The 20612-nt window shown below is 39.1% G+C and overlaps 1 protein-coding gene across 2 annotated transcripts in view; it reads left to right on the top strand.

Annotated features, from left to right (window-relative positions):
* The window catches only part of STK26 (serine/threonine kinase 26), a 68155-nt gene that overhangs the window by 27465 nt on the left and 20078 nt on the right, over positions 1-20612 (top strand). For both annotated transcript variants that reach the window (XM_060086594.1, XM_060086595.1), the window contains one exon: positions 18071-18301. In XM_060086594.1, the coding sequence (XP_059942577.1) occupies positions 18071-18301 (231 nt within the window). The remainder of the gene's footprint in view (positions 1-18070; positions 18302-20612) is intronic.

Here is a 20612-nt window from a genome sequence, read left to right as displayed (position 1 = left end):
TTGCCTGATGAGACAGATCTAAAAAAATACTATGACTTATGTCAAAGAGTGATCTGCTATGTTTGTTTTCTTCTGGAAGTTTTATAGTTTCCAGTCTTACATTTAAGTATTTAATCCCTTTCGAGTTTATTTTTGTATGTGGTGTGAGAAAATTTTTCTAATTTCATCCTTTTACATGTAGCTGTCCAATTTTGCAGCACCACTTATTGAAGAGACTATCTTTTCCCCATTGTATATTTTTGTCTCCTTTGTCAAATTGACCATAAATGTGTGGGTTTATTTCTGGGCCCTCTATTCTGTTCCATTGACTTGTGTGTCTGTTTTTATTCCAGTACCATACTGTTTGTTTCTTTTTTTGCGGAACGCGGGCCTCTCACTGTTGTGGCCTCTCCCACTGTGGAGCACAGGCTCTGGACGCGCAGGCTCAGTGGCCATGGCTCACGGGCCCAGCCGCTCTGTGGCACGTGGGATCCTCCCAGACCGGGACATGAACCCGTGTCCCCTGCATTGACAGGCAGACTCTCAACCACTGCGCCACCAGGGAAGCCCCATACTGTTTTGATTACTGTAGATTTGTAGTACAGTCTAAAGTCAGGGAGCATGATACTCCAGCATTGCTCTTTTTTCTCAAGATTGTTTTGGCTATTCAGGGTCTTTCGTGGTTCCATATAAATTTTAGGATTATTTGTTCTAGTTCTATATAAAAAGTCATGGATATTTTGCTAGGGATTGTATTAAATCTATAGATTGCTTTGGGTAATATAGACATTTTAACAATAGCAATTCTTCCAGTGCATGACACAGGATATCTTTCCATTTCTTTGTATCATCTTCAGTTTCCTTTATCAATGTTTTATAGTTTTCAGAGTATAGGAGTTTCACCTCCTAGGTTAAATTTATTACTAGGTGTTTTATTCTTTTTGATGCAGTTTTAAGTGGTATTGCTTCTTTAATTTCTTTTTTTTTTTTGATAGTTCATTAGTAGTTTATAGAAAGCAACAGATTTCTGTATATAATTTTGTATCCTGTAACTTAACTATGTTATTTATTTATTTTTTTGGTGGAGACTTTAGGGTTTTATACAGAAAGTATCATGTCATCTGCAAATATTGTAGTAACAGTTTTTACTTCTTTCCTTCCAATTTAGATGCCTTTTATTTCTTTTTCATATCTGATTGCTGCGGCTAGGACTTCCAATACTATGTTAGAAGTGGTGAGAGGGACTTCCCTGGTGGTCCATTGGTAAAGAATCTGCCTTCCAATGCAGGGGATGTGAGTTCGATCCCTGGCTGGGGAACTAAGATCCCAAATACCACAGGGCAATTAAGCCCGTGTGCCACAACTACTGAGCTGGCGCACCTCAACAAGAGAGCCCGTGTGCCTGCACACTACAGAGTCCACGCGCTCTGGAGGCTACACACCACAATTACAGAGCCCACACGCCACATATAGAGAGAGAAAACCCGTACGCCACAACTGGAGAGAAGCCTGTGTGCCACAACAAAGACCCCACACAGCCAAAAAAAAAAAAAAAAAGAAGAAGTAAATAAAATAAATAAATGTTTTTTAAAAACCATATAGCCATGTGACATTAAAAAAAAAGTGGTGAGAGTGGGCATCCTAGTCTTGTTCCTGATTTTGGAGGAAAGATGTTCGGATTTTTACCATTGAGTATGATTTTACCTGTGGGTTTGTCATAAATGACCTTTATTATGTTGATATGTGTTCCCTCTGTACCAACTTTGATGAGAGTATTTATCATGAATGGATGTTGAACTTTGTCAAAAGCTTTTTCTGCATCTATTGAGATGATCATTTGATTTTTATCCTTACTATTATTAGTGTGATATATTACAGTGATTGATTTGCAAATATTGAACCAATCATGCATCCCTGGAATAAATCCCACTTGATCATGGTGTATGATCATTTTAAGTGTTGTATTTGGTTTGCTAATATTTTGTTGTGGATTTTTGAATCTATATTCATCAACAATATTGGCCTAAAACATTCTTTTCTTATAGTGTTATTGTATGGTTTTGGTATCACAGTAGTGGTGACCTTGCAGAATGAATTTGGGAGTGTTCCATCCTTTTCAATTTTTTGGAATAGTTTAAGAAGGATAGGTGTTAGCTCTTCTTTATATGTTTAGTAGAATTACCCTGTGAAGCCATCCAATCCTGGATTTTTGTTTGCTGGGAGTTTTTCTTATTACAAATTCAGTTGCACTAGTAGTGTTCAGTCTGTAAATTCTCTGTTTCTTCTTAATTCAGCCGTTGCAGGTTGCATGTTTCTAGAAATTTGTACATTTCTTCTAGATATCCACTTTATTGGCATGTAACTGTTGGTAGTACTCTCTTATAATTTGTTGTACCTCTGTGGTATCACTTGTAATTTCTCTTCTTTCATTTTGTATTTTGTTTTATTGGGGTCCTCTTTTCCTCTTAGTAGAGGTTTATCAGTTTCGTTTATCTTTTCAAAACAGCAAGACTTGGTTTCATTTATTTTTTTCCATTGTTACTTAGGCTCTATTTTATGTATTTCTTCTATGATCTTTTTTTTTTTTTTTTTTTTTTTTTGCTGTACGCGGGCCTCTCACTGTTGTGGCCTCTCCCGTTGCAGAGCACAGGCTCCGGATGCACAGGCTCAGCGGCCATGGCTCATGGGCCCAGCCGCTCCGCGGCATGTGGGATCCTCCCAGACCGGGGCATGAACCCTTGTCCCCTGCATTGGCAGGCGGACTCTCAACCACTGCGCCACCAGGGAGGCCCCTATGATCTTTATTATTTCCTTTTTTCTGCTGATGTTCAGGTTTGTTTGTTCTATTTCTATTCCTTTAGATTGTAGGTTAGGCTGTAGGAGATTTTTTTTTTCTTGAGGAAGGCCTTTGTCACTATAAACTTGCCTCTTAGAACTGCATTTGCTGCTTCCAATAGATTTTTTTAACATCTTTATTGGAGTATAATTGCTTTACAATGGTGTGTTAGTTTCTGCTTTATAACAAAGTGAATTAGCTATACATATACATATATCCCCATTCTTCTTCCTCTTGCATCTCCCTCCCACCCTCCCTATCCCACCCCACTAGGTGGTCACAAAGAACTGAGCTGACCTCCCTGTGCTATGTGGCTGCTTACCACTATCTATCTATTTTACATTTGGTAGTATATATAAGTACATGCCACGCTCTCACTTCAGCCATGCTTACACTTCCCCCTCCGCGTGTCCTCAAATCCATTCTCTAGGTCTGCATCTTTATTCCTTTCCTGCCCCTAGGTTCTTCAGAACCATTTTGTTTTTAGATTCCATATATATGTGTTAGCATACAGAATTTGTTTTTCTCTTTCTCACTTACTTCACTCAATATGACACACTCTAAGTCCATCCACCTCACTACAAATAACTAAATTTCATTTCTTTTTATGTCTGAGTAATAATCCATTGTATATATGTGCCACATCTTCTTTATCCATTCATCTGTCAGTGGACACTTAGGTTTCTTCCATGTCCTGGCTATTGTAAATAGAGCTGCAATGAACATTTTGGTACATGACTCTTATTTTTATTTTTTTTTTTTTTGCGGTACGCGGGCTCTCACTGTTGTGGCCTCTTCCGTTGCGGAGCACAGGCTCCGGACGCGCAGGCTCCGGACGCGCAGGCTCAGCGGCCATGGCTCACGGGCATAGCCGCTCCGCAGCACGTGGGATCTTCCCGGACTGAGGCACGAACCCGTGTCCCCTGCATCAGCAAGCGGACTCTCAACCACTGCGCCACCAGGGAAGCCCCATGACTCTTTTTGAATTATGGTTTTCTCAGGGTATATGCCTAGTAGTGGGATTGCTGGGTGTATGGTAGTTCTATTTGTAGTTTTTAAGGAACCTCCATACTGTTCTCCATAGTGGCTGTATCAATTTACACTCCCACCAACAGTGCAAGAGGATTCCCTTTTCTCCACACCTTCAGCATTTATTGTTTGTAAATTTTTTGATGATGGCCATTCTGACCTGTGTGAGATGATATCTCATCGTAGTTTTGATTTGCATTTCTCTAATGATTAATGATGTTGCGCATTCTTTCATGTGTTTATTGGCAAACTGTATATCTTCTTTGGAGAAATGTCTATTTAGGTCCTCTGCTGATTTTTGGATTGGGTTGTTTGGTTTTTTGATATTGAGCTGCATGAGTTGCTTGTATGTTTGGAGATTAATCCTTTGTCAGTTGCTTCTTTGCAAATATTTTCTCCCATTCTGAGGGTAGTCTTTTCATCTTGTTTATGGTCTCCTTTGCTATGCAAAAGCTTTTAAGCTTCATTAACTCCCATTTGTTTATTTTTGTTTTTATTTCCATTTCTCTAGGAGGTGGATCAAAAAGGTCTTGCTGTGACTTATGTCATAGAGTGTTCTGCCTATGTTTTCCTCTAAGAGTTTGATGGTGTCCAGCCTTACATATAGGTCTTTAATCCATTTTGAGTTTATATTTGTGTACGGAGTTAGGGAGTGTTCTAATTTCATTCTTTTACATGTAGCTGTCCAGTTTTCCCAGCACCACTTATTGAAGAGGCTGCCTTTTCTCCATTGTATATTCTTGCCTCCTTTATCAAAGATAAGGTGACCATATGTGCATGGGTTTATCTCTGGGCTTTCGATCCTGTTCCATTGATCTATATTTCTATTTTTGTGACAGTACCATACTGTTTTGATTACTGTAGCTTTGTAGTATAATCTGAAGTCAGGGAGCCTGATTCCTCCAGCTCCATTTTTCTTTCTCAAGATTGCTTTGGCTATTTGGGGTCTTTTGTGTTTCCATACAAATTGTGAAATTTTTTGGTCTAGTTCTGTGAAAAATGCCAGTGGTAGTTTGACAGGGATTGCATTGAATCTGTAGATTGCTTTGGGTAGTAGTCATTTTCACAATTTTGATTCTTCCAATCCAAGGACATGGTATATCTCTCCATCTGTGTGTATCATCTAATTTCTTTCATCAGTGTCTTATACTTTTCTGCATACAGGTCTTTTGTCTCCTTAGGTAGGTTTATTCCTAGGTATTTTATTCTTTTTGTTGCAGTGCTATATGGGAGTGTTTCCTTAATTTCTCTTTCAGATTTTTCATCATTAGTGTATAGGAATGCAAGAGATTTCTGTTCATTAATTTTGTATCCTGCTACTTTACCAAATTCATTGATTAGCTCTAGTAGTTTTCTGGTAGCATCTTTAGGATTCTCTATGTATAGTAGCATGTCATCTACAAACAGTGACAACTTTACTTCTTCTTTTCCGATTTGGATTCCTTTTATTTCTTTTTCTTCTCTGATTGCTGTGGCTAAAATTCCAAAACTATGTTGAATAATAGTGGTGAGAGTGGGCAACTTTGTCTTATTCCTGATCTTAGTGGAAATGGTTTCAGCTTTTCATCATTCAGGATGATGTTTGCTGTGGGTTTGTCATATATGGCCTTTATTATGTTGAAGAATGTTCCCTCTATGCCTACTTTCTGGAGGTTTTTTTAAAAATCATTAATGGGTGTTGAATTTTTTTAGAAGCTTTCTCTGCATCTATTGAGATGATCATATGATTTTTCTCCTTCAATTTGTTAATATGGTGTATCACGTTGATTGATTTGCGTATATTGAAGAATCCTTGCATTCCTGGGATAAACCCCACTTGATCATGGTGTATGATCCTTTTAGTGTGCTGTTGGATTCTGTTTGCTAGTATTTTGTTGAGGATTTTTGCATTTATGTTCATCAGTGATATTGGCCAATAGTTTTCTTTCTTTGTGACATCTTTGTCTGGTTTTGGTGTCAGGGTGATGGTGGCCTCCTTGAATGAGTTCGGGAGTGTTCCTCCCTCTGCTGTATTGTGGAAGAGTTTGAGAAGCATGGGTGTTTGCTCTTCTCTAAATGTTTGGCAGAATTCACCTGTGAAGCCATCTGGTCCTGGGATTTTGTTTGTTGGAAAATTTTTTATCACAGTGTCAATTTCAGTGCTTGTGACTGGTCTGTTTATATTTTCTGTTTCTTCCTCATTCAGTCTCAGAAGGTTGTGATTTTCTAAGAATTTGTCCATTTCTTCCAGGTTGTCCAATTTATAGGCATATAGTTGCTTCTAGTAATCTCTCTTGATCCTTTGTATTTCTGCAGTGTCAGTTGTTACTTCTCCTTTTTCATTTCTAATTCTGTTGATTTGAGTCTTCTCCCTTTTTTCCTTGATGAGTCTGGCTAATGGTTTATCAATTTTGTTCCTCTTCTCACAGAACCAGTTTTTAGTTTTATTGATCTTTGCTATCATTTCCTTCATTTCTTTTTCATTTATTTCTGAGCTGATCTTTATGATTTTTTTCCTTCTGCTACCTTTGGGTTTTTTTTTTTTTGGTTCTCCTTTTTCTAATTCCTTTAGGTATAAGGTAAGGTTGTTTATTTGAGATGTTTCTTGTTTCTTGAGGTAGGATTGTATTACTATAAACTTCCCTCTTAGAACTGCTTTTGATGCATCCCATAGGTTTTGGATCATTGTGTTTTCATGGTCATTTGTTTCTTGTAGTTTTTGATTTCCTCTTTGATTTCTTCAGTGATATCTTGGTTACTTGGTAGTTTATTGTTTATCCTCCATGTGTGTGTATTTTTTACAGAATTTTTCCTGTGATTGATTGTAGTCTCATAGCATTGTGGTCAGAAAAGATACTTGATACGATTTCAATTTTCCTCAATTTACCAAGGCTTGATTTGTTACCCAAGATATGATCTATCCTGGAGAATGTTCCATGAGCCCTTGAGAAGAAAGTATATTTTGTTGTTTTTGGATGGAATGTCCTATAAATATCAGTTAAGTCCATGTTGTTTAGTGTATCATTTAAAGCTTGTGTTTCCTTATTTATTTTCATTTTGGATGATCTGTCCATTGGTGAATGTGGGGTGTTAACATCCCCTACTACGAGTGTGTTACTGTCAACTTCCCCTTTTATGGCTGTTAGCATTTGCCTTACGTATTGAGGTGCTCCTATGTTGGGTGCATAAATATTTACAATTATTAAAACTTCTTCTTGGACTGATCCCTTCATCATTATGTTGTGTTCTTCTTTGTCTCTTGTAGTAGTCTTTATTTTAAAGTCTATTTTGTCTGATATGAGAATTGCTACTCCAGCTTTCGTTTGATTTCCACTTGCATGGAATATCTTTTTCTATCCCCTCACTTTCAGTCTGTATGTGTCCCTAGGTCTGAAGTGGGTCTCTTGTAGACAGCATATATATGGGTCTTGTTTTTGTATCCATTCAGCCAGTGCATATCTTTTGGTTGGAGCATTTAATCCATTTACATTTAAGGTAATTATTGATATGTATGTTCTTATTACCATTTTCTTAATTGTTTTGGGTTTGTTATTGTAGGTCTTTTCCTTCTCTTGTGTTTCTTGCCTAGAGAAATTCCTTTAGCATTTGTTGTAGAGCTGGTTTGGTGGTGCTGAATTCTCTTAGCTTTTGCTTGTCTGTAAAGCTTTTAATTTCTCTGTTGAATCTGAATGAGATCCTTGCTGGTTAGAGTATTCTTGGTTTTAGGTTTTTCCCTTTTATCACTTTATATATGTCCTACCACTACCTTCTGGCTTGCAGAGTTTCTGCTGAAAGATCAGCTGTTAACCTTTTGGGTATTTCCTTGTATGTTGTTCATTGTTTTTCCCTTGCTGCTTTCAATATTTTTTCCTTGTATTTAATTTTTGATAGTTTGATTAATATGTGTCTTGGTGTTTCTCCTTGTATTTTCCCTGTATGGGACTCTCTGCACTTCCTGGACTTGATTGACTATTTCCTTTCCCATATTAGGGAAGTTTTCAACTCTAATCTCTTCAAATATTTTCTCAGTCCCTTTCTTCTTCTCTTTTTCTTCTGGGACCCCTATAATTCCAATGTTGGTGTGTTTAATGTTATCCTAGAGGTCTCTGAGCCTGTCCTCAATTCTTTTCATTCTTTTTTCTTTATTCTGCTCTGCAGCAGTTATTTCCACTGTTTTATCTTCCAGATCACTTAGCCGTTCTTCTGCCTCAGTTATTCTGCTGTTGATTCCTTCTAGAGAATTTTTAATTTCATGTATTGTGTTGTTCATCATTGTTTGTTTGCTCTTTAGTTCTTCTAGGTCCTTGTTAAACGTTTCTTGTATTTTCTCCATTCTATTTCCAAGCATTTGGATCATCTTTAGTATCATTACTCTGAATTCTTTTTCAGGTAGGCTGCCTATTTCCTCTTCATTTGTTTGGTCTGGTGGGTTTTTACGTTGCTCCTTCATCTACTGTGTGTTTCTCTGTCTTCTCATTTTGCTTAACTTACTGTGTTTGGGGTGTCCTTTTTGCAGGCTGCAGATTCGTAGTTTCCATTCCTTTTGGTGTCTGCCCCCAGTGGCTAAGGTTGTTTCAGTGGCTTGTGTAGGCTTTGTGGTGGAGGGGACTAGTCCCTATATTCTGGTGGATGAATTTGGATCTTGTCTTTCTGGTGGGCAGGACAGTGTCCAGTGGTGTGTTTTGGGGTGTCTGTGACCTTATTATTATTTTAGGCAGCCTCTCTGCTATTGGGTGGGTTTGTGTTCCTCTCTTGCTAGTTGTTTTGCATAGGGTGTCCAGTACTGTAGCTTGCTGGTTGTTGAGTGGAGCTGGGTCTTAGTGTTGAGATAGAGATCTCTGGGAGAACTTTCACCGTTTGATATTATGTGGAGCCGTGACGTCTCGGGTGATCCAATGTTCTGAAGTTGGCTCTCCCACCTCAGAGGGACAGGCCTGACACCCAGCCAGAGCACGAGGACCCTGTCAGCCACATGGCTCAGAAGAAAAGGGAGAAAAAACGAAAGAGAAAAAGAAAATAAAGTTTTTAAAATAAAAAATAATTATTTAAAATAAAAATTGTAAAAAGTAATTAGAAAAAGAAAAAAACAACCAAGCAAACATAAAAAACAGACAGACATAACCCTAGAACAAATTGTAAAAGCAAAGCTATACAGACAAAATCACACAAGGAAACATACTCACACTCACAGAAAGAGTAAAAGGAAAAAAACATATGTATATATCATTGCTCCCTACATCCACTGACTCAAATTTGGGTTGATTTGTTGTCTATTCAGGTATTCCACAGATGCAGGGTACATCAAGTTGAATGTGTAGATTTAATCTGATGCTCCTGAGGCTGCTGGGAGAAATTTCCCTTTCTCTTCTTTGTTTGTACAGCTCCTGTGGTTCAGCTTTGGATTGGCTCCACCTCTGCATGTAGGTCACCTGAGGGCGTCTGTTCCCTGCCCAGACAGAACGGGGTTAAAGTAGCAGTTGATTAGGATGCTCTGGCTCACTCAGACTGGGGGAAAGATGGGGTACGGCATGTGGGGCGAGCCTGCGGTGGCAGAGGCCAGCATGATGTTGCAACAACCTGAGGCATGCCATGTGTTCCCCGGGGAAGTTGTCCCTGGATCACGGGACCCTGGCAGTGGCAGGCTGCACAGGCTCCCAGGAGGGGAGGTGTGGATAGTGACCTGTGCTTGCACACAGGCTTCTTGGTGGCGGCAGCAGCAGCCTTAGCATTTCATGCCTATTTCTGGGGTCCGCGCTCATAGCCGCAGCTTGTGTCCCTCTCTGGAGCCTGTTGAGGCAGTGCTCTGAATCCCCTCTCCTCACGCACCCCGAAACAATGGTCTCTTGCCTCTTAGGCAGGTCCAGACTTTTTCCCCAACTCCCTCCCAGCTAGGTGTGGTGCACTAGCCCCCTTCAGGCTGGGTTCATGCAGCCAACCCCAGTCCTCTCCCTGGGATCTGACCTCTGAAGAAGCTGGAGCCTCAGGTCCCAAGCCTCACCCATCTTGGTGGTTGAGCAGACAAAGCCTCTCGGGCTGGTGAGTGCTGGTTGGCACTGATCCTCTGTGCTGGAGTCTCTCCACTTTGCCCTCTGCACCCCTGTTGCTGTTTTCTCCTCCTTGGCTTTGGAGCTTCCACCCCGCCACCCCCATCTCTGCCAGTAAGGGGCTTCCTGGTGTGTGGAAACTTTTCCTCCTTCACTGCTCCCTCCCAGAGGTGTAGGTCCTGTCCCTATTGTTTTGTCTCTGTTTTTTCTTTTTTTCTTTTGACCTCCCCAGGTACGTGGGGAGTTTCTTGCCTTTTGGGAAGTCTGAGGTCTTCTGCCAGCATTCAGTAGGTGTTTTGTAGGAGTTGTTCCACATGTAGATGTATTTGTGATGTATTTGTGGGGAGGAAAGTGATCTCCACGTCTTACTCTTCTGCCATCTTGAAGGTCTCCCCTGCTTCCCATAGATTTTTGAAAGTTGTCCACTTTCATTTGTCTTGAGGTATTTTATCATTTTCTCTTTGATTTCTTCATTGACCCATTGGTCTTTTAGTAGCATATTGTTTAGTCTCCACTTGTTTGTGTTTTCCCCATTTTTCTTTTGTAATTGATTCCTAGTTTCATACCATTGTGGTTGGAAAAAATGCTTAATCTAATTTCTAGTCTCTTAAATTTGTTGAGAAATTTGTTTTGTGGCCTAGCATGTGATCTATCCTGGAGAACGTTTCATGTGCACTTGAAAAGAATGTGTATTTTGCTCTTTTGGGATGGAATGTCATGTAAGTCAATATCTATTAAGTCCAACTTGTCTGTTGTGTCATTTAAGAGCATTGTTACCTTATTGATTTTTTGTCTTGGTTGTCTGTCCATTGATGTAAGTGGGGTATTAAAAGTTCCCTACTATCATTGTATTATTGTCAATTTCTCCTTTTAAGTTTGTTAATATTTGCCTTACATATTTACATTCTCCTGTATTGTGTACATACATGTTAATGAATTTAATATCCTCCTCTTGTATTGATCCATTTATCATTATATAATGCCCTTTTTTTGTCTTTTGTTGTAGCCTTTGGTTTAAAGTCTATTTGTCTGATATGAGTATTGCTACCCCTGCTTTCTTGTCATTTCCATTTGGATGAAATATCTTTCTCTATCCTCTCACTTTCAGTCTGTGTGTCTTTAGCTCTGAAGTGAGTGTCTTGTACAGCATATTTATAGGTCTTGTTATTTTATCCAATTAATCACCCTATGTCTTTTGTTTTGTTTTGTTTTGCTTTTATTGGAGTATAGTTGATTTACAATGTTGTGTTAGTTTCTGCTGTACAGTAAAGTGGATCAGTTATACATAAACATAGATCCACTCTTTTTTAGATTCTTTCCCCATATAGGTCTTTAGAGAGTATTGAGAAGAGTTCCCTGTGCTATACAGTAGGTACCCTATGTCTCTTGATTGGAGCATTTAGTCCATTGACATTTAAAGTAAGTATTGATAGCTATCTACTTATTGCCATTTTATTACTTGTTTTCTGGTTGTTTTTGTACTTCTTTGTTCATTTCTTCTTCTCTTTCTTCCCTTGTGGTTTGTAGATTTTCTTAAATGGTATGTGTGTGTTCCTTTCTTTTTCGTTTTTTTTTTTAATCTATCGTGGTTTTTGATTTATGCTTACCATCGGTTTCCTATATGTTGACCTATAACTTATATCTACTTGTTTTAAACTGGTAGTCATTTAAGTTTAACCACATTTTAAAGATCTACATTTTTTACTCCTCTCCCCAACATTGTGTGTTTTTGATGACATATTTTACATCTTCATGTTTGTCTCTAACTTTTGTATCATTGTACTTGATTTTACAATTGTTGTCTTTTTTTAATTAATAAACTTTATTTTTTTAGAGCAATTGTAGGTTCACAGCAAAATTGAACAGAAAGTACAGAGCGTTCTCCTATACCCCCATGCCCACACATGCACAGTACTTCCCCCCGTTATCAACATCCTGCCCCAAAGGGGTACATTTGTTAATTGATGAATCTACAGTGATATATCATTAGTACCCAAAGTCCACAGTTTACATTAGGGTTCACCTTTGGTATTGTACATTCTATGGGTTTTGACAAATGTATGACTTGTATCTACCATTGTAGTATCATGTGGAATAGTTCAGCTGCCCTAAAAGTCCTCTGTGCACCAGCTATTCATCCCTCCCTCCTACCTAACCTCTGGCAAACACTGATTATGATACTGTCTTCACAGCTTGTCTTTTTGCAGAATGCCATATAGTTGGAATCATATAGTATGTAGCTTTTTCAGATTGGTTTCTTTCACTTAATAATGTGCATTTAAGATTCCTCTATGTGTTTTCATGGCTTGATAGTTCATTTCTTTTTTTTGTTGTTAGTTTCTGCTTTATAACAAAGTGAATCAGTTATACATATACATATGTACCCATATCTCTTCCCTCTTGCATCTTCCTCCCTCCCACCCTCCCTATTCCACCCTTCTAGGTGTTCACAAACCATACTAGTTTACTTAAGTGATTGGTCTACATCCTTTACTATATATTTTCCTTTACTAGTGGGATTTTTCCTTTCCTATAAACTCTTACTTCTTGTAGCCTTTTCTTTTCCATTTAAAGAAAACCCTTTAACACTTCATCTAAGGTCAGTTTACTATTGATGAACTCTGTTAGTTTTTGGTTGTCTGAGTAGTGCTTTATCTCTCCTTCAATTCTGAATGATAGCCTTTCTTGGTAGTGTATCCTAGGTTGTAGATTTTTCCCTTTCAGCACTTTAAATATATCATGCTACTCCCTTATGGCCTGCAAAATTTCTGCAGAAAAATCAGCTGATAGCTTTATGGGGGTTCTGTTGTATGTGACTCTTTATTTTTCTCTTGCTCACTTTAGAATTCTCTCTTTATCTTTAACTTTCACCATTTTAAGTCTGATATGTCTTGGTCTGGCTCTCCTGGGGTTCATCTTGTTTAGGACTCTCTGTGTTTCCTGTACCCAGAAATCTATTTCCTTCTTCAGCTTCAGGAATTTTTCATCCATAATTTCATCAAGTACATTTTCTACCCCTTTCTCTCTCTCTCTCCTCCTTCTGGGACCCCTACAGTACAAATGTTAGTATGCTTGATGTTGTCTCATAAGCCCCTTAAACTATCCTCATTTTCCAAAATGTGTTTTTATTTTTGCTCTTTTGATTGCATGATTTATATTCTTTTATCTTCCAGATCACTTAGGCATTCTTCTGTATCACCTAATCTTCTATTAATTCCCTCTAGTGTATTTTTCATTTCAGTTATTGTATTCTTCAGTTCTGACTGGTTTGTTTTTATACTTTCTAGTTACTAGCTAAAATTCTCACTGTGTTCATCTATTCTTTCCCCAAGTTCAGCTAGTATTCTTATTACTAAAGCTTCGAACTCTTTCTCTGGTAAATTAATTATCTCTGTTTCATTAGGACTTTTTTCAGGGTTTTTTTTCTTGTTCTTTCATTTGAAACATATTCTTCTGTCTTCTCATTTTGTTTAACTTTCTCTGTCTCTATGAAGTTAGGTGAGTTACCTATCTGACGCTTCTGTGGGAACATCCCTATGCAGTCTACGTGCGCCCAGTGGGTATGGTAGGAGAGCCAGATATGAGGTGAGCAAGAGTCACATCTTCCCCCAGGGTGTGATGGCAGCTATCAGCTTGGTAGAAGGTGGTGCTGGAGATGGAAGGGCTAGAGCCAGAGCCAGGGCTTCTTCTATGCTCAGTGGCCATCACTGCCTCACTGGAGGCAGAGTTGGTGCCCAAGGTACTGGAGCAGAAGCCCTGAAGGTCAGGTCCGAGCTGGTTCCTTTCCCTCTAAGTGTGTGCACCACCCCCCTGGCAGTGGCACCTCTGCCCTAGTGGAGAGCAGCACTGGAGCAACAGGTACTAGAGGGCACCTGCGGGACAGGCCAGGGTAAGTGCTGGGACAGTCCCAGCAAGTTAGTCCGAACCCCAGGCAATTTTCAATCTGCTGCTTCCTCATGTGCATGCTGGTAATGACTGCCTTCCCCTTGTTCAGAGGCAGGGTTGGGTCTGAGGCAGCTCCATTCTCTCTAAGTGTGAACACTCTCCTTGGCAGCATCAGCCTTTGTGGCAGTGGAGAGCTGCACCAGAGCAAAAGAGACTGTAGTGGGCACCCGGTGCAGGCTGAGGAGAAGGCTGTGGCAGTTGTGGGAAACCAGCCAGAGCTCCAGGTAGTTTTCAGTCTGTTTCCTCCGCCTTGTTCGCTGGGAGTAAGCAAGTGTGTGCATGCTCTTCATGAGTGGAGTGTCGATTTCTTACAGCCCTCTGGTAAGTCCCACTGGTTTTCAAACCAGCTAAGGGGACTCGTCTTCCCAGAGTCAGGCCCAACATGTGGCTTGAACCCATCACTACCCACGGAGAATCCTTGAGGCTGTGATATCCCCTGCCTCTTGTGTGTCCCCTACTTGGGCACTTGCCCCAACTAGATCCTTTTCCTCCCTTCCTGCCCAACTCTATGCAACTCTTCCTTTATAGCCTTGGTTGTAGAAGAGCCTTTATGTCAGGCTCCAGGTTGTTTTCAGCAGGAGTTGCTTCATATGTAAGATATATTTTGATGTGTTCATGGAAGGAGGTGAGCTCAGCATCCTCCTACTCTGCCATCTTGATCTCCCTCCCATCCTCCCCTGACTTGCCACAGGAGACAAGTAAGATAATCATCCTACATTTTTCCCCTTTGGACTCCTCAGAGTATTTCCATACTAAACGGTTGTTGTTATCTTTGCTGTTTTAGTGGCGATGATACTGTCTAAGACTTAAATTTGTTACAATGTACCTATAGCTGAAGAGTCCAAATCCAAGCTAAGGACAGGTGATGAAGGTCAAGGAATAATGAGAATGTCCTGAGATGGATCTCTGAGGTTTTCATTTTCACAGATGCATTTTTGTGCAACGTGTATAGTCATCTACCATTAGTTGTAAAGCAATGTGACATTAATTTAGCCATTCATCCTTTTTGCTGCTACAGAACATAGAGCTCCTTCCTGGGCTATGGCTTTAAGAAGGCAATGCAAACACAGATATAGCAGTAAACTAATTTTGCAATAGAGATAGAAAGATTTAGAAATTTTAATATTCTTAAGAGACTATTTGATTTGTGTTGAGAGGGAGCTGACTTGATTTTCTTAGAGGCTCTAAAGAAGAGTGAATGTGAATGATTGGGCAAGCCAGCGTCTTTATAAAGGTGGTTTTTAAATTGCATTGCTTGGAGTGTTTACCATTTATTTACTTGACTTTTGCCCTTGCATGAAAAACCAAAAGGAAGTATGTCTTACTTTGTTTAAGAAGCTGGCGACGTGGTGAATGGGGAGTTAGAACTTAGGTATTATCTATCCCAGATTCAGGGAGTCAGGGAGATGAGGTTATACTAATGAAAACTTGTTTTCAAGGTTCCCTCCACTCCGAAAATTGGGGTTTTGCATGAGAAGTTTTAGTCCCAAAATAAAAGATTGGGAAGTGCAAATGTTGTGTAAATGAGAGATCTTTCTCTTTTTCCAACTTGGTATTCCTTGATTGAAAATCTTAAATTATATTTATTGATGAGTTAGGATTCACTTCAGAGCATGTTTAAAATTCAAAATGTGACTTGATTTTTAAATCTTTGATTTACATACTTTCAAGAACCCATTTATTATAGAAATCAAGAACAGCTGTGTTCTCCCTAGGGTTGATTGTTTCAGTCAAATCCTTTTAAAACACGAATTAAGAAGATTAGGATTTAATCTTTGTTTCTTCCAACAACAACAAAAAAATCTCATCATAGAGTTAATATACCTCCTAGTCCAGAATGTGTTATCAGAAAGTATATATTCAATACTATCTACTTTTTTTTTTTTTGCGGTATGCGGGCCTCTCACTGCTGTGGCCTCTCCCGTTGCGGAGCACAGGCTCCGGACGCGGAGGCTCAGCAGCCATGGCTCACGGGCCCAGCCGCTCTGCGGCATGTGGGATCTTCCCGGACCGGGGTACGAACCCGTGTCCCCTGCATCGGCAGGCAGACTCTCAACCACTGCACCACCAGGGAAGCCCTCTACTTTTTAATCAATGGTATATTTATAACTTTTAGATTATTTTGTAGTTACGTCAGAAAAACGGAAAGATTTGCTCTTTTTATTTTTCCAAATTCACTGAATTTAGGAAGTTATAGGGTGGTGAACCTATCACTGAGCTATTTGGTGAGTATTTTGCTGCAAGGTACTAGAAAGACAAGAACCATCACCAAAAGTAGGAAGAGGTAACCTGTGGGTTAGCTATTATACTATGTGATACTAATCACAATGTCTTGGTAAGAAATTAAGCACCAAGTAAATCAATAACGATGGTACGCAAGTTTTGGAGAAGGTATTATAACAAAATGTTAGCATTAAAGAAACATCTGCAACCTACGAAGCCTAAACTATTTTTAAAAGCTCATATGGGCAGCTGAAGATGTATTTGTCCCATGTGAATACTAGAGGTGGATGGGTATAGCAAGTAGCTTGCCATATCAAAGAAACTATGGCATACATGGAAAGTGTCTTTTAGAAATAGAAAAAATCCAATCAAGGAGAATGGGGAAGCTTATAAATTTAGCAGGTCATGTGCGAACTGTCATTTAGGCTGGTTGAAAAAAGAAAAATTGGCGAAATTCTTTAAAATCAGTCATAAGTTTTTAAGTTACTCAAAAGCAGGCAGTTTACTGGGTCTATTTGGTGATGATGGTGCAACAAACTTGACAGAAAAATAATAAACTTTAATGATCTATTTGTCTAATAAAAGAAGATATAAGGGAACATGCTATCTCAATAATTTGTCCCCTGAAATTGATGACCAGGTTAAACTGTAATAAATGAACAGATAATCTATGTCCAATTAACAAATTAAATATAGACAGTTCATCAGAATTATATAGCATCCTTCTATATTTTGAAGGAACTCAAAGTAAGGTTTTAGGTCTGGACTAATAAAGCACTTAAGTATAAATTAGATTGACATGTATACACTGCTATATTTAAAATAAAACGCCTTCCCATGAAAAAATAAAAATAAATAAAAAATAATAAATTAATAACATGCCATTTTTGTGAGGTTTGGAAATCTTTTTTTCTACTTGATCAGTAGTATATATTCAGCAATATGAGTTTAAGTAAGGTTAAAGGTTATCTTGTGGGAGTAAAATTTGAATTCACAATTGTACACTGTTAGATAAAGGATATTTCTGAATCAGGAAAGGGCAGTGAATTTATAAATCTAAGTCATGCCTATACATCTGTTAACCTAAAACCTTATGCTTGATTCAGATTTTGTTGTAGCAAAATATTGATTTATGCGCTTCCCTGGTGGCGCAGTGGTTGAGAGTCCGCCTGCCGATGCAGGGGACACGGGTTCGTGCCCCGGTCTGGGAGGATCCTACATGCCGCGGAGCGGCTAGGCCCGTGAGCCATGGCTGCTGGGCCTGCATGTCCAGAGCCTGTGCTCCGCAACGGGAGAGGCCACAGCAGTGAGAAGCCCACGTAATGCAAAAAAAATATATATATATATTGATTTATTCTGGATTCCTACTGTGAGATGTGTTGTGAAAGTTCAACATATTACCATTTCCTTATGAGTACTTGCAATCATGATAAAAGCATAGAATCTTATTTCAGCCATTGATGAGAACATTGCATACAGATAGGATCCCAAGTAAAGAAGAGAAAAAGGACTTGTAGATTCTTGGGTCTTTTGTTCTCTGTGTTGTTTATATGGTGGTTTAGAAGTATAGATGCAGTGATTAGGATGTCCAAGTTGGAGAGAGAGGAGAATTAAAAGGTAATATTTTGCTGGTGGAATGTAACAATTTTAACAACTCACCTACCTATAGCTTAGATTAGGTATTCTCTCATTATCACTACCATTACATTAATGTGCAAATTGTGTATATTCAGCTGCTTTATTCTAAAAAGAGTTTGGCCCTTTGGTGTGCACCAGAGACAACATTTGCTCTAGGAGATTGTGGTAGCAGGATCAGCTAAGCCCACTTAGTGTGGGTGATCCAATAGAATATGGACTAGTTGGCCATTTGGGATACAGTTGTTCTAACAAAGCACATGCGGAGAGTCAAGGGAGTTTGTATGCTTTTTTTTTCTTTAATGTGGTATTGTCTTATGTGATTTATTTTCCTTCATTTAAAAACTTGATGCAAAATGTTTGTTTTCTTTCCTTTCTTTCTCTCCCCGCCTCCCCTTAGAATAATATAGCCGATCCAGAAGAACTGTTCACAAAATTAGAACGCATTGGAAAAGGCTCCTTTGGAGAAGTTTTCAAAGGTATTGATAACCGTACCCAGCAAGTGGTTGCTATTAAAATCATAGACCTCGAGGAAGCCGAAGATGAAATTGAAGACATTCAGCAAGAAATAACTGTTTTGAGTCAGTGTGACAGCTCATATGTAACAAAATACTATGGATCATATTTAAAGGTAATGTGTACGCTGGATTATTTAAGTCATAAGGTATCTTAATTATAAGTATTTCTTTTTTTTAATTCTGTTTTTTGAAAGGCAATGTCTTAAATTAGGATTTGACAGCCTTTGGCCTCCAGATAGAACTCAGCTCCATTTGTAGTGCCAAAATAGACTGTTTTTAGATTTAGCAGCTGTATCCTGAATGCATCCCAGTACTCAGCTGCAACATTTTTCCACACCTGAACTTTTGGGTTGATGGAGGAACAGAAAGGCAGCTGAGCCTTGAGACATATCCTTTGCCTGGAAAGAGCTTTCCTGGGCTTTTACACATTATTCTCAATGGTCCAGTCTGTCTCAACCTCAGAATTGATGGCATATGTAAGCATGTCACTATTCCATTGAGTTATGGTGGTTATTAACACATCTCCCTCTCCCTCTAGGTTGTAAGCTTCTTGACAGCAGGGAGTTTAGTTCAACCTGTCTTGGTTTTCACATCACTTAGCACAGAGCATGGCACATCTTAAGTACATGATAAATATTTGTTGAAATGGAGTTAAATAGATTAATATCTGTTCCCCCCCACCAAACAAAAAGTTGGATTTTTAGTTTCCAGGATTATGGAATTAGCAGACACCTGAAGTTCCAGCAGATGGAGTTATTACTGCATCACAGAAAACTCTTTGGTGACTAAAACCCAGAGTTCTTGGGTTCCATTTTTTTTTTTTTTTTTTTTTTGCGGTATGCGGGCCTCTCACTGTTGTGGCCTCTCCCGTTGCGGAGCACAGGCTCCGGATGCGCAGGCCCAGCGGCCATGGCTCACGGGCCCAGCCGCTCCGCGGCATATGGGATCCTCCCAGACCGGGGCACGAACCCGTATCCCCTGCATCGGCAGGCGGACTCTCAACCACTGCGCCACCAGGGAGGCCCGGGTTCCATATTTATAGAGTCAGGATTTGTGTCTATTGAAATATAAAACAATAAATAATTAGAAAAATCTAGCTTAGAGTTTAAATTACCTTAAAATTTAAAAAAATGTATCCCCATATTGATATTTTTCAAAGGAGGGCAGTATTAGTTAGATCTTTGATTTTTAGGGCCTACAAAGGGGAAGGTATTTTGTTTGTTTGTTTGTCCATCTATCTACAGGCCAAAAGGGTGTGTTTATAACCCATCAGGCTGTTGGCCTGCACAAAAATTGATGCTGTCTTTTTATGTTCTGCTGATCAAATATACCCTAGGATAAACTATATTAGTTAATACTGATATAGAAATTCATAGATTTCCATGGCTTTTTACAGAGCCTAACCTTTTTTTTTTTTCGGTCGCGCTGCGCAACTTGCGGGATTGAACCCAGGCCCCCTGCAGGAGGAGCGCAGAGTCCTAACCACTGAACTTCCAGGGAATTCCCCACAGAGCCTAATTTATTCTAATAGTACGTGAATTAGGTGACTGTGGCATTAATGCATAGTAGAATGAATCACTAAATAGCCAAACAGTCACTCTGTGTCACACATGGTACTAGGTTATGGAGATATAAAAGTGAACAACTCCTGCCGTTAAAGAGCTCACAGTCTCATATTGCACTAAAATAGTGTAGATTTTGTGATTGAATGTGTACAAGGTACAGATGAAGCATAAAGAAGAAAATGGTCACCTCTACCCTTTTTTTCCATGATGGTATGAAGGAAAGGCTTCCAAGAGGCGGTGATACTGCTGGTAGCTCCTATACAATATACTTTTAAGCGTTAGCCATTACTCTATTTTACTGTACACCTAATTACTTGATTCTTTGTGGTTCACTTTGCTTTTATATTCCTCCCTAAAAAGCGTATTTAGTGGGTCAGATTCCTTTTTAGGAATCCTATGGGGGTGGTCATTCAATCTCAGTGGTTTTAAGTCTCCCTTCTAATTTCCATAGCAGGTGTGGTTGTAGGCAGCCCAGGGAATTTGTTGTTGGTGGTGGTGATGTGTCTGTGTGTTTTGCTTATTCTGGTTTACTCTTTCTGGATTGAATCCTTGTAATTCCAGACCCACTCTAGAGCAGATCTGAACACTTGCTATTTTTAGGCACCTGTATCAGATAAGCTAGTTTTGGTGACTGACTTATATTAAAGAAGCCCTATTTAAAATGCACTATTGTATATTATATTGAAAATGGGTACTGACATGGTATTGAGTTTATTGTTTGCTTACAACCTTTCTTTATTTATATTCAGTACTCGCATGGAAAATGAATTATAACTCTGTTTTTATTCCTAAGATTTCACATTTAAAAAAATTTTCCTCATAGTATACATGTACCAGTCACCCAAAAAATACTTAATCT

Source organism: Mesoplodon densirostris, chromosome X, assembly GCF_025265405.1.
Source record: "Mesoplodon densirostris isolate mMesDen1 chromosome X, mMesDen1 primary haplotype, whole genome shotgun sequence".
Lineage (NCBI taxonomy): Eukaryota > Metazoa > Chordata > Mammalia > Artiodactyla > Ziphiidae > Mesoplodon > Mesoplodon densirostris.
This window is presented reverse-complemented; position numbering and strand designations above follow the sequence as displayed.